Source organism: Nerophis ophidion, linkage group LG02 (assembly GCF_033978795.1).
Source record: "Nerophis ophidion isolate RoL-2023_Sa linkage group LG02, RoL_Noph_v1.0, whole genome shotgun sequence".
Classification (NCBI taxonomy): domain Eukaryota; kingdom Metazoa; phylum Chordata; class Actinopteri; order Syngnathiformes; family Syngnathidae; genus Nerophis; species Nerophis ophidion.
The window spans coordinates 86,683,273-86,697,804 of NC_084612.1; the positions used below are offsets into that span (position 1 = coordinate 86,683,273).

Consider the following 14,532-nt stretch of genomic DNA (forward strand, 5'->3'; position numbering starts at 1 on the left):
GTGGATTGAACTTTCACAGTATCATGTTAGACCCGCTCGACATCCATTGCTTTCCTCCTCGCCAAGGTTCTCATAGTCATCATTGTCACCGACGTCCCACTGGGTGTGAGTTTTCCTTGCCCTTATGTGGGCCTACCGAGGATGCCGTAGTGGTTTGTGTTGTGGTTTGTGCAGCCCTTTGAGACACTAGTGATTTAGGGCTATATAAGTAAACATTGATTGATTGATTATGTTAGATCCACTATAGACTGGAGTCTCACTATTATCTTAGATCCACTATGGACTGTAATATCACTATTATATTAGATCCACTATGGACTGGACTCTCACTATTATGCCAGATCCACTATGGACAGGACTCTCACACTAATACGTTAGATCCACTATGGACTGGACTCTCACTATTATGTTGGATCCACTATGGACTGGACTCTTAGATCCACTATAGACTGGAGTCTCACTATTATCTTAGATCCACTATGGACTGTAATCTCATTATTATGTTGGATCCACTATGGACTGGACTCTCACTATTATGTTAGATCCACTATGGACTGGACTCCCACTATTATGTCAGATCCACTATGGACAGGACTCTCACACTATTATGTTAGATCCACTATGGACTGGTCTCTCACTATTATGTTAGATCCACTATGGACTGGACTCTCACTATTATGTCAGATCCACTATGGACAGGACTCTCACACTATTATGTTAGATCCACTATGGACTGGACTCTCACTATTATATTAGATCCACTATGGACTGGACTCTCACTATTATGTTAGATCCACTATGTACTGGACTCTCACTATTATGTTAGATCTACTATAGACTGGAGTCTCACTATTATCTTAGATCCACTATGGACTGTAATCTCACTATTATGTTAGATCCACTATGGACTGGACTCTCACTATTATATTAGATCCACTATGGACTGGACTCTCACTATTATGTTAGATCCACTATGGACTGGACTCTCACTATTATGTCAGATCCACTATGGACAGGACTCTCACACTATTATGTTAGATCCACTATGGACTGGATTCTCACTATTATGTCGGATCCACTATGGACAGGACTCTCACACTATTATGTTAGATCCACTATGGACTGGATTCTCACTATTATGTCGGATCCACTATGGACAGGACTCTCACACTATTATGTTAGATCCACTATGGACAGGACTCACACTATTATGTTAGATCCACTATGGACAGGACTCTCACACTATTATGTTAGATCCACTATGGACTGGACTCTCACTATTAGATCCACTATGGACTGGATTCTTACTATCATGTAGATCCACTATGGACTGGACTCTCACTATCATGTTGGATCCACTATGGACAGGACTCTCACTATTATGTTAGATCCACTATGGACTAGACTTTCACAATATTATGCTAGATCCACTTGACGTCCATTGCATCCGGTCTCCCCTAGAGGGGGCGGGGGGTGGGGGGGGTTACCCACATCTGTGGTCCTCTCCAAGGTTTCTCATAGTCTTTCACATTGACATCCCACTGGGTTGTGAGCTTTTCCTTGCCCTTATTTGGGCTCTGAACCGAGGATGTCGTTGTGGCTTGTGCAGCCCTTTGAGACACTTGTGACTTAGGGCTATATAAATAACCATTGACTGATTAATTGATTGATTGACATTGAGTCACTTGTGTCTCTGACCAACAGCTTCTATTGGACTATTTTGAACTTGGCTGCTCCTCAGGAGTAAGTTCACCTTTAGGTTTACTCAACTGCAGAGAGTGCCAAGCATATATAAGCGTTTGCTACGAAAAAGTTATAAGAAATTGCTGCAAACTTTATGTGCAGCACATAACTTTTTCTTTTTTTGTATTGTAACTATAATATTGTAATATTCCAGTTTACATCTGCTGTGACAACTGGAAACACACGAGCCACCACCAGGGGGCAGTGTTGCCTACCCAGATGTAAAACTTATTTTGTACAATCAGCCTTTTCATATAAAGCCATTAAGGAATGGAACGACCTCACAACAAACTTGAAAAGTTTAACGGATTACTCTTCATTTACAGTTGAAGTTAAAAAGTGGCTTTGGAACAATCAAAGCTGCTCACACGGTCACTAAGGTGGCCACTCTGTGTTTGACAGATCAACTTAATGTGTGTTATATTTATCCATGACAGCATTTTTGTTGTAAATCAGGGGTCACCAACGCGGGGCCCGCGGGCACCAGGTAGCCCGTAAGGACCAGATGAGTCGCCCGCTGGCCTGTTCTAAAAATAGCTCAAACAGCAGCACTTACCAGTGAGCTGTCTCTATTTTTTAAATTGTATTTATTTACTAGCAAGCTGGTCTCGCTTTGTTCGACATTTTTCATTTTAAGAGAGACAAAACTCAAATAGAATTTGAAAATCCAAGAAAATATTTCAAAGACTTGGTCTTCACTTGTTTAAATACATTCATTTATTTTTTACTTTGCCTCTTATAACTTTCAGAAAGACAATTTTAGGGAAAAAATACAACCTTGAAAATTATTTTGGGATTTTTAAAAACATTACCTTTTTACCTTTTAAATTCCTTCCTCTTCTTTCCTGACAATTCAAATCAGTGTTCAAGTATTTTTTTTTTCATTATTATTGTAAAGAATAATACATTTTAATTTAATTCTTCACATTAGTTTCTGTTTTTTCATCCATCCATCCATTTCCTACCGCTTATTCCCTTTTGGGGTCGCGGGGGGCGCTGGCGCCTATCTCAGCTACAATCGGGCGGAAGGCGGGGTACACCCTGGACAAGTCGCCACCTCATCGCAGGGCCAACACAGATAGACAGACAACATTCACACTCACATTCACACACTAGGGCCAATTTAGTGTTGCCAATCAACCTATCCCCAGGTGCATGTCTTTGGAAGTGGGAGGAAGCCGGAGTACCCGGAGGGAACCCACGCAGTCACGGGGAGAACATGCAAACTCCACACAGAAAGATCCCGAGCCTGGATTTGAACCCAGAACTGCAGGAGCTTCGTATTGTAAGGCAGACGCACTAACCCCTCTGCCACCGTGAAGCCCATTTGTGAAATATTTCTTCAAACTTATTATGATTAAAATTCAAAAAATTTATTCAGGCAAATCTAGAAAATCTTTAGAATCAAATTTAAATCTTTTTTCAAAGTCTTTTGAATTTCTTTTAAAATTTCTGTTCTGGAAAATCTAGAAGAAATAATGATTTGTCTTTGTTAGAAATATAGCTTGGTCCAATTTGTTATATATTATAACAAAGTGCAGATTGGATTATAACCTATTTGAAACATGTCATCAAAATTCTAAAATTAATCTTAATCAGGAAAAATTACTAATGATGTTCCATAAATTATTTTTTTAATTTTTTCAAAAAGATTCGAATTAGCTAGTTTTTCTCTTCTTTTTTCGGTTCAATCAATCAATGTTTATTTATATAGCCCCAAATCACAAATGTCTCAAAGGACTGCACAAATCATTACGACTACAACATCCTCGGAAGAACCCACAAAAGGGCAAGGAAAACTCACACCCAGTGGGCAGGGAGAATTCACATCCAGTGGGACGCCAGTGACAATGCTGACTATGAGAAACCTTGGAGAGGACCTCAGATGTGGGCAACCCCCCCTCTCTAGGGGACCGAAAGCAATGGATGTCGAGCGGGTCTAACATGATACTGTGAAAGTTCAATCCATAGTGGCTCCAAGACAGCAGTGAGAGTCCCGTCCACAGGAAACCATCTCAAGCGGATCAGCAGCGTAGAGATGCCCCCAACCGATACAGGCGAGCGGTCCATCCTGGGTCCCGACGAGCGGTCCATCCTGGGTCTCGACTCTGGACAGTCAGTACTTCATCCATGGTCATCGGACCGGACCCCCTCCACAAGGGAGGGGGGGACATAGGAGAAAGAAAAGAAGCGGCAGATCAACTGGTCTAAAAAGGAGGTCTATTTAAAGGCTAGAGTATACAGATGAGTTTTAAGGTGAGACTTAAATGCTTCTACTGAGGTAGCATCTCGAACTGTTACCGGGAGGGCATTCCAGAGTACTGGAGCCCGAACGGAAAACGCTCTATAGCCCGCAGACTTTTTTTGAGCTCTAGGAATCACTAATAAGCCGGAGTCTTTTGAACGCAGATTTCTTGCCGGGACATATGGTACAATACAATCGGCAAGATAGGATGGAGCTAGACCGTGTAGTATTTTATACGTAAGTAGTAAAACCTTAAAGTCACATCTTAAGTGCACAGGAAGCCAGTGCAGGTGAGCCAGTACAGGCTGAATTTTGAATTTTAAAGAGTCGAAATTGAAGATGAACTTTATTTCAAAATTAAATATTCATTTTTTTTCCTGTTTTATCCTCTTTTAAAACTATTCAATTAAGTGTTTTTTTTCATCATTTATTCTCTACAAAAAAACTTCCGTAAAAGGAAAAAAAATGTACGACGGAATGACAGACAGAAATACCCATTTTTATTTTATATATATATATATATATATATAGATTTATTTATTAAAGGTAAATTGAGCAAATTGGCTATTTCTGACAATTTTTTAAAGTGTGTATCAAACTGGTAGCCCTTCGCATTAATCAGTACCCAAGAAGTAGGTCTTGGTTCCAAAAAGGTTGGTGACCCCTGTTGTAAATTATGAGGTGTGTCTGTTAAAATCATGGTTGTTTTTATAAATGATGACAGATGTGAACAAGAGCCTGTATTGTCTTTGTGTGATAAATGATAAATGGGTTGTACTTGTATAGCGCTTTTCTACCTTCAAGGTACTCAAAGCGCTTTGACACTACTTCCACATTTACCCATTCACACACACATTCACACACTGATGGAGGGAGCTGCCATGCAAGGCGCCAACCAGCACCCATCAGGAGCAAGGGTGAAGTGTCTTGCTCAGGACACAACGGACGTGACCAGGTTGGTACTAGGTGGGATTTGAACCAGGGACCCTCGTGTTGCGCACGGCCACTCTCCCACTGCGCCACGCCGTGATGATGTAAATGCGTTGAGGATCCCCTCAACGTGTTGACTGCGCCAAGAAATTCTGTCCATAAAAGTTATGAATGGTCCCATCCTCGGCTTAATCACAAAAAACGATGGCATTCATCAGGAATAAACGCAGATTAATCCCGCAGTTTATTGTTTGCAGTTAACACGTGTTGTCTACGGTGATTAGATCAATGCAAGAGTGAGTGAGGAGCTTGTTAAAGGCCTACTGAAACCCACTACTACCGACCACGCAGTCTGATAGTTTATATATCAATAATGAAATACTAACATTGCAACACATGCCAATACGGCCTTTTTAGTTTACTAAATTGCAATTTTAAATTTCCCGCCAAGTGTCCTGTTGAAAATGTCGCGGAATGATGACGCTTATGTTGACTCACGGCTAAAAGTCGTCTGCTTTAATCGCATAATTACACAGTATTTTGGACATCCGTGTTGCTGAATCTTTTGCAATTTGTTCAATTAATAATGGAGACGTCAAAGAAGAATGCTGCTGGTGGAAAGCGGTGTTTGTTGTGAAGCTTTAATATGGAACAGAGCGGTCGAGCGAACATGTTTCCCGACCACATGTCAACCGGCAGGTTTCGGTGAGAAAATTGTGGTAATTGTGGTAATAAGTCGACTCTTAGATCAATGCCAGAGTGAGTGAGGAGCTTGTTAAAGTCCTAATGAAAGCCACTACTACCGACCACGCAGTCTGATAGTTTATATATCAATGATGAAATATTAACATTGCAACACATGCCAATACGGCCTTTTTAGTTTACTAAATTGCAATTTTAAATTTCCCGCCAAGTGTCCTGTTGAAAATGTCGCGGAATGATGACGCTTATGTTGACGCGTGCTTGTGACGTTATTGGTTAGAGCGTAAATTTTATCCCAGCACCACACACGGCTAAAAGTCGTCTGCTTTAATCGCATAATTACACAGTATTTTGGACATCCGTGTTGCTGAATCTTTTGCAATTTGTTCAATTAATAATGGAGACGTCAAAGAAGAATGCTGCTGGTGGAAAGCGGTGTTTGTTGTGAAGCTTTAATATGGAACAGAGCGGTCGAGCGAACATGTTTCCCGACCACATGTCAACCGGCAGGTTTCGGTGAGAAAATTGTGGTAATAAGTCGGCTCTTACCGGAGACATGGGCGGAGGTTGCGTCCTCCTGCGGCTGTCAAAGAGGCAGCTGCGACTTTCTTGGCTCCTCAATGGCTTCCATCAGAGACACTGGCGTTCACCACACTTGACTTTATAATCTCACTAAAACACTAGTAACACAATAAGCAGATAAGTGAGTACACCCTTTTTTATCTACTTCAGGGGTCACCAACCCGGTGCTCGCGGGCACCAGGTAGCCCGTGAGGACGAGATGAGTAGCCTGCTGGCCTGTTCTAAAAATAGCTCAAATAGCAGCACTTACCGGTGAGCTGCCTCTATTTTTTTTAAATGTTATTTATTTACTAGCAAGCTTGTCTCGCTTTGCTCGACATTTTTTATTTTAAGAGAGACAAAACTCAAATAGAATTTGAAAATCCAAGAAAATATTTTAAAGACTTGGTCTTCACTTGTTTAAATTAATTCATTTATAACTTTCAAAAAGACAATTTTTGAGGTAAAAATACAACCTTAAAAATGACTTTAGGTTTTTTAAACACATACCTTTTTACCTTTTTAAATTCCTTCCTCTTCTTTCCTGACAATTTAAATCAATGTTAAAGTATTTTTTTTTTTATTGTAAAGAATAATAAATACATTTGAATTTAATTCTTCATTTTGGCTTGTGTTTTTTCGACAAAGAATATTTGTGAACTCTTTCTTCAAACTTATTATGATTAAAATTCCCAAAAATTATTCTGGCAAATCTAGAAAATCTTTAGAATCAAATTGACGGCGTTTCGCAGTGGAAGAGTGGCCGTGCGCAACCCGAGGGGCCCTGGTTCAATCCCCACCTAGTACCAACCTCGTCACGTCCGTTGTGTCCGGAGCAAGACACTTCACCCTTGCTCCTGATGGGTGCTGGTTAGCGCCTTGCATGGCAGCTCCCTCCATCAGTGTGTGAATGTGTGTGTGAATGGGTGAATGTGTAAATAGTGTCAAAGCGCTTTGAGTACCTTGAAGGTAGAAAAGCGCTGTACAAGTACAACCCATTTATCATTTATAAGGGATTTTCCAGCATTATCCTAGTAAATGTGTCTAATAACATCTGAATCGCTCTCACTGCTGTTGCCTTTTTTTTTTTTTTCCTATTGCTTCACTCTAACTTTCCTCATCCACGAATCTTTCAGTCTCGCTCAAATTAATGGGGAAATCGTCACTTTCTCGGTCCGAATCGCTCTTGCTGCTGGTGGCTATGATTATAAACAATGTGAGGATGTGAGTAGCCCTACAACCCGTGACGTCACACGCACATCGTCTGCTACTTCCGGTACAGGCAAGGCTTTTTTATTAGAGACCAAAAGTTGCAAACTTTACCGTCGATGTTCTCTACTAAATCCTTTCAGCAAAAATATGGCAATATCGCAAAATGATCAAGTATGACACATAGAATGGACCTGCTATCCCCGTTTGAATAAGAAAATCTCATTTCAGTAGGCCTTTAACATCCATCCATCCATCCATTTTCTACTGCTTGTCCCTTTTGTTGTGGCGGGGGGTGGACACAGAAAGATCCCGAGCCCGGGATTGAACTCAGGACCTGCGGATTGTGAGGCACATGCACTAACCCCTGTTACACCGAGCTGCCCAAGTCTAAGTCGAAGACCAAATTAATTGTTTTGTTCAATTAGCTGAAACTTTTGGAGGCACCGCTTCTTTAGCCAGCAAACTATCAGAAACTGCGGTGTGCCTTTATTCCACCGAGGCATTCAATCATCAAAGCAATCTGAATCTATTTGTTAGAATGACCTGAAACAACAATAAAACTGTATCCACAGCTTCTTCTTCTTCTAGTTATGTTTTAGTCACATTTTTTACATTCTGCTCCTACCTAACGAACATATTCAAGAAAATAAATCATGTGCATTCAAGAAAACATTAAATATATCCCCGCATATGACATTCTGACAATAGAATTTGCATTAGTGTCAAAATATTGTGGCTTTTTAAGTTCATTTCAATTATGCAAGCAAGTAAATTACTGTTTTTAATCACGATTTTTCAAAGTTCTAAAGTTAATTAATATGATAAAATACATTTTGACAGCATTACTATAGGCCAGGGGTCTTGTGGCTCGTTAGCACCATCCTAGCGGCTCCCTGGAGCTTTTTCAAACGTATGAAAAAAGAAAATGATGGGGGGCGGGGGGGATTTTTTGTTTTGTTTTATTAGGGTTTCTGTAGAGGGACAACATGACACAAAAATCCCTAATTATTAGCAATCCCAGTGTTTGTATCAAACATGATTCTCTGATTAGAGTATTGGGTGAGCACCGTTTTGTCCTACTAATTTTGCCGGTCCTTGAACTCACCGTAGTTCAATGATGCCACTCATTCTTTGTCTCATTTTGTCCAACAAACCTTTTATACTGTGTGTGAATGCTCAAAGGTGAGCTTTGTTGGTGTTATTGAATTGTGTGGAGTGCTTATCAAGCATATTTGGTCATTGCACGACTGCAAGATAATCGATGCTAACATGCTATTTAGGCTAGCTGTATGTACATATTACATCATTACGCCTCATTTGTAGCTATATTTAAGATAATTTAATATCCTTTACTTGTATCTTCTTTGTATATAATTTAGTTTTGAATGTCTCATGACAGGGCTTCATGGTGGTAGAGGGGTTAGTGCGTCTGCCTCACAATACAAAGGTCCTGAGTCGTCCTGGGTTCAATCCTGTGTGGAGTTTGCATGTTCTCCCCGTGAATGCGTGGGTTCCCTCCGGGTACTCCGGCTTCCTCCCAGTTCCAAAGACATGCACCTGGGGATAGGTTGATTGGCAACACTAAATTGGCCCTAGTGTGTGAATGTGAGTGTGAATGTTGTCTGTCTATCTGTGTTGGCCCTGTGATGAGGTGGCGACTTGTCCAGGGTGTACCCCGCCTTCCGCCCGATTGTAGCTGAGGTAGGCACCAGCGCCCCCCCCCCCCCCCCCCCCGACCTCAAAAAGGGAATAAGCGGTAGAAAATGGATGAATGGAGGGATGTCTCTTGACAGATTATTTGTATGTAATATTGGCTGCATTTCAGATAGTTGTTTGTGTGCCATGTTGTTCCAGACCACAGCAAACCTTACCTAGCTTGCCAAAGATTGTAATAAATCCATTAAAGGGGAACATTATCACCAAACCTGTGCAAGCGTCAATATATACCTTGATGGTGCAGAAAAAAGACCATATATTTTTTTAACCGATTTCCGAACTCTAAATGGGTGAATTTTGGCGAATTAAACGCCTTTCTGTTCATCGCTCTTTTTGCGATGACGTCAGAACGTGACGTCACCGAGGTAACACAGCCGCCATTTTCATTTTCAACACATTACAAACACCGGGTCTCAGCTCTGTTATTTTCCGTTTTTTCGACTATTTTTTGAAACCTTGGAGACATCATGCCTGGTGGGTGTGTTGTCGGAGGGTGTAACAACACTAACAGGGAGGGATTCAAGTTGCACCACTGGCCCGAAGATGCGAAAGTGTCTGCCGCCAGACCCCCATTGAATGTGCCAGTGTCGCCACATTTTACCGGCGATGATAGACATGGCACAGAGATGTATGGATAACCTGCAGATGCATTTGCAACGATAAATTCAACCAAAACACAAAGGTGAGTTTTGTTGATGTTGACTTATGTGCTAATCAGACATATTTGGTCACGGCGTGACTGCCAGCTAATCGATGCTAACATGCTATGCTAATCGACGCTAACATGCTATTTACCGGCGGTGCTGAAGCAGACATGGCACAGAGATGTATGGATAACCTGCAGATGCATTTGCAACTATAAAGTCAACTAAATCACAAAGGTGAGTTTTGTTGATGTTGACTGCCAGCTAATCGATGCTAACATTCTACGTCAATCGATGCTAACATGCTATTTACCGGCGGTGCTAAAGCAGACATGGCACAGAGATGTATGGATAACCTGCAGATGCATTTGGAACTATATTACGTTTACTTCCACCCACATTTAATGCGAAACAAACACTTACCAATCGAAGGATTTAAGTTGCTCCAGTGTCACGAGATGCGAAAGTCCCGATCGTTTGGTCCGCACATTTTACCGGCGATGCTAACGCAGCTATTCGGCCATGCTATGGCTATGAATAGCATCAATAGCTATTCGCTCAATAGCTTCAGTTTCTTCTTCAATACTTTCATACTCCAACCATTCGTTTCAATACATGCGTAATCTGTTAAATCGCTTAAGTCGCTGAAATCAGAGTCTGAATCCCAGCTAATGTCGCTATATCTTGCTGTGGTATTCGCCATTGTTTGTTTACATTGGCAGCACTGTATGACGTCACAGGGAAATGGATAGTCGCATCGCAAATAGCGAAAATCAAGCACTTCATAGCTTTTTTTAGGGATATTCGGGGACCGGTAAAATTTGGAAAAAAACTTTAAAAAATATAACAGCCCACTAGGAACTGATTTTTATTGTTTTTAACCCTTTTGAAATTGTGATAATGTTCCCCTTTAAAAGAAAGCAGCCTGCCGATTCCTTTGACTTAAACACACATCTATACCTTTGGCCATTTTGAGCCAGTCATTTCCAGGAGTTATCTCACCTTCTGAGTAGCCTCTGATTTACTAATGGTTTCTAATGTTGTAAAAATGTGTAGAATAAATAGAACATTTCAACATTTCTGTCAACGAAGATTTGCTTCAGCCTGCGACACATAGTTATTTTGATATCTAGCATTAAAAGATTACAGTTGGTACAAAATGCGGCTGCTAGACTTTTGACAAGAACAAGAAAGTTTGATCACATTACGCCTGTACTGTATATACCTTTATATACATATATACATACATATATACCTATACTGGCTCACCTGCACTGGCTTCCTGTGCACTTAAGATGTGACTTTAAGGTTTTACTACTTACGTATAAAATACTACACGGTCTAGCTCCATCCTATCTTGCCGATTGTATTGTACCATATGTCCCGGCAAGAAATCTGCGTTCAAAGGACTCCGGCTTGTTAGTGATTCCCAAAGCCCAAAAAAAGTCTGCGGGCTATAGAGCGTTTTCCGTTCGGGCTCCAGTACTCTGGAATGCCCTCCCGGTAACAGTTCGAGATGCTACCTCAGTAGAAGCATTTAAGTCTCACCTTAAAACTCATTTGTATACTCTAGCCTTTAAATAGACTCCCTTTTTAGACCAGTTGATCTGCCGTTTCTTTTCTTTTTCTTCTATGTCCCACTCTCCCTTGTGGAGGGGGTCCGGTCCGATCCGGTGGCCATGTACTGCTTGCCTGTGTATCGGCTGGGGACATCTCTGCGATGCTGATCCGCCTCCGCTTGGGATGGTTTCCTGCTGGCTCCACTGTGAACGGGACTCTCGCTGCTGTGTTGGATCTGCTTTGGACTGGACTCTCGCGACTGTGTTGGATCCATTGTGGATTGAACTTTCACAGTATCATGTTAGACCCGCTCGACATCCATTGCTTTCCTCCTCTCCAAGGTTCTCATAGTCATCATTGTCACCGACGTCCCACTGGGTCATTATCGTCACCGATGTCCCACTGGGTGTGAGTTTTCCTTGCCCTTATGTGGGCCTACCGAGGATGTCGTGGTGGTTTGTGCAGCCCTTTGAGACACTAGTGATTTAGGGCTATATAAGTAAACATTGATTGATTGATAGTAGGCTATTATAGGTAATATAGACACTTAGGTCATGTGTTGCCTTCACTATACGACTTACAGTATATACGGCTTTTCATTTTCTTGCGGCTCCCGACAGATTTGTTTATTGTATTTTTGGGTTGCCGACCCCTTCTATAGGCTGTCTCCTCGGGCCGCCTTGTTGCCGTGGCAACCACCGCCCGCGCGACTCACTTGGACAGGTAGAGCTCGCTGAGGCCGTTTAGACCGCACACGGACTGTGGGACGCACTCCAGCTGGTTGTCGTTCAGGAACAGGACTTCCACGGAGTCCCGAAGAATGGCCGGGAACTGGATGGGACACGCTGCAGAGTCGGAACAAAGAAGCGTGTGGAGAATATGAAGTTGATTGTTTTTTTGGGGGGTGGAAAGAAAGGTTCTTTAAACATTTAGTCCAACATGCTCTCAAACACCGCACCTGGATCGGGATCTCTTCTGCTCCATGTGGTCAGGAAGGAAAGTCTTCTGGGTTTGGGCGCCTCTTCACTTCTGCAGGATAAGAGATGGAAGTTAGTCATGTGACATTTTGTAAGCATCCAAGAAGACCAGCTCATAGCACACACGCACTTACCTGCCCAGTTGGTTTTTAGAAAGGTCGAGTGTCCTGAGCTGGGAGCAGGTCCACTTAGAAGGCACCGGAAGTGTTGTAATGGCATTGCCCCCCAATCTCAACGAGACCAGAGCCTGACAGGGAGGAAGGAAAAGATGAAGAGATGTCAATCAAAAGTTCTCTTCGAGACGAATCAGAGCTATGAACTTCAGTGAAGATTTTATTTTAAATTTGTCCGGACAGAAAAAACGGGAATATGATGTGCGACCAAAAGAAGGCTTGTAAAACTCCACTGTGTAGGATGGGAAGCAACATGAAGGTGTTCTGTTTCTTTGATGTATTGTAATCCACAGAACGATTTTTGTCTTGACTCGAGAACTACAACGTGAAGAGGAAGCAGGACCTGACTCCTCTCCAGGCACCTTTCTTTGAACTGTTCTACGACCTTTTTCTTTGAACTGCTTTGTAACCAATCAATCAATCAATCAATGTTTATTTATATAGCCCTAAATCACAAATGTCTCAAGGACTGTACAAACCACTACGACTACGACATCCTCGGAAGAACCCACATAAGGGCAAGGAAAACTCACACCCAGTGGGCAAGGAAAACTCACACCCAGTGGGACACCAGTGACAATGATGACTATGAGAAACCTTGGAGAGGACCTCAAATGTGGGGAAACCCTCCCCCCCCTCTAAATGTTTATGACCACCCCCTCCCTTAGAAAACAGCTGTTGCTATGTAATCAGGGAAAGTCCAAATAAAAGAGGAGGCGTACAATCTTACGTCAGTGCGTGGAACACCGTACAAGGGTACAGGTGTACGCGTTTCTCCACATTGAGCTAAATTGAATTCTGTCTCTGTTCAATTCCTTGCTTCTTGTCCTGTTTAATAGATGTCATCAGTGTTTCAACCTGACAATCACTTTCCATGTTAGACTGTAGTTCACTTCCTGTCACTTACAGAAAAACATACAATTAAACATCAAACATCCTAATTTAAAGAGGATTTTGCACTTTTTCTTACAAAACCCAAAAGCAGTGAAGTTGGCACGTTGTGTAAATGGTAAATAAAAACAGAATACAAGGATTTGCAAATCCTTTTCAACCTATATTCAATTGAACACATCGCAAAGACAAGATGCTTAACGTTTAAACTGGAAAACTTTTGTTATTGTTTTGCAAATATTAGCACATTTGGTATTTGATGCCTGCTACATGTTTCAAAAAAGCTGGCACAAGTGGTCAAAAAAGACTGACAAAGTTGAAGAATGCTCATCAAACACTTATTTGGAACATCCCACAGGTGAACAGGCTTAATGGGAACAGGTGGGTGCCATACATAAGGAATAGTGCTGCTAGGATCCTGATGAGAGTGCGGAAATACGACCATATCACACCAACTCTCAAATTCCTTCACTGGCTTCCTGTTCCACTCAGGGTTGAATACAAAGTCTCCCTACTAACCCACAAGTGCCTCCATGAAAATGTCCCCCCTCTACCTAAAAGAACTAAATCCTCCACATGACACCTCCGCTACAAACAGGCTAACCTCCTCCAACCTCTAAGGACAAAGCTACGAACTATGGGAGACCAGGCTTTCTGCTCCGCGGCTCCCAGTCTGTGGAACACTCTCCCTGACCACTTGAGGCCACCACAGACTGTGGATGCTTTTTAAAAAAGCTTAAAAACCCTTCTTTAAAAAAAAAAAAAAAGCCTTTTTATAGATATATGCATACTAGTTCTAGCTATTAGGCTGTTCTATTCTTTTTTTATTATTATTTATTTTTTAATACACCTTAGCACTTTGAAGTTGTTTGCTCAATGTAAAGTGCTTTTTACAAATAAAATATATTATTATTATTATTATTATTCATCATTGGGTATAAAAGCAGCTTCCATGAAATGCTTAGTCTTTCACAAACAAGGATGGGGTGAGGGTCACCACTTCGTCAACAAATACTTGCGCAAATAATCCAACAGTTTAAGAACATTTCACAATTAATGTGTGAAAGGTACATACAGGTTTTGGAGCAACATATGTTGCCATCCTAGCAACGTTATCATAGACGCCCCTGCTTATTCCAGCAAGACAATGCTAAGCCACGTGTTACAACAGCGTGGCT

General features: G+C 41.6%; 1 protein-coding gene across 3 annotated transcripts in view; it reads right to left on the reverse strand.

Annotated features, from left to right (window-relative positions):
• The window catches only part of lrrk1 (leucine-rich repeat kinase 1), a 111,456-nt gene that overhangs the window by 59,201 nt on the left and 37,723 nt on the right, over positions 1-14,532 (reverse strand). For all 3 annotated transcript variants that reach the window (XM_061893125.1, XM_061893119.1, XM_061893111.1), the window contains exons 11-13: positions 12,425-12,537; positions 12,272-12,342; positions 12,029-12,158 (exon numbers count right to left, since the gene is read on the reverse strand). In XM_061893125.1, the coding sequence (XP_061749109.1) occupies positions 12,029-12,158; positions 12,272-12,342; positions 12,425-12,537 (314 nt within the window). The remainder of the gene's footprint in view (positions 1-12,028; positions 12,159-12,271; positions 12,343-12,424; positions 12,538-14,532) is intronic.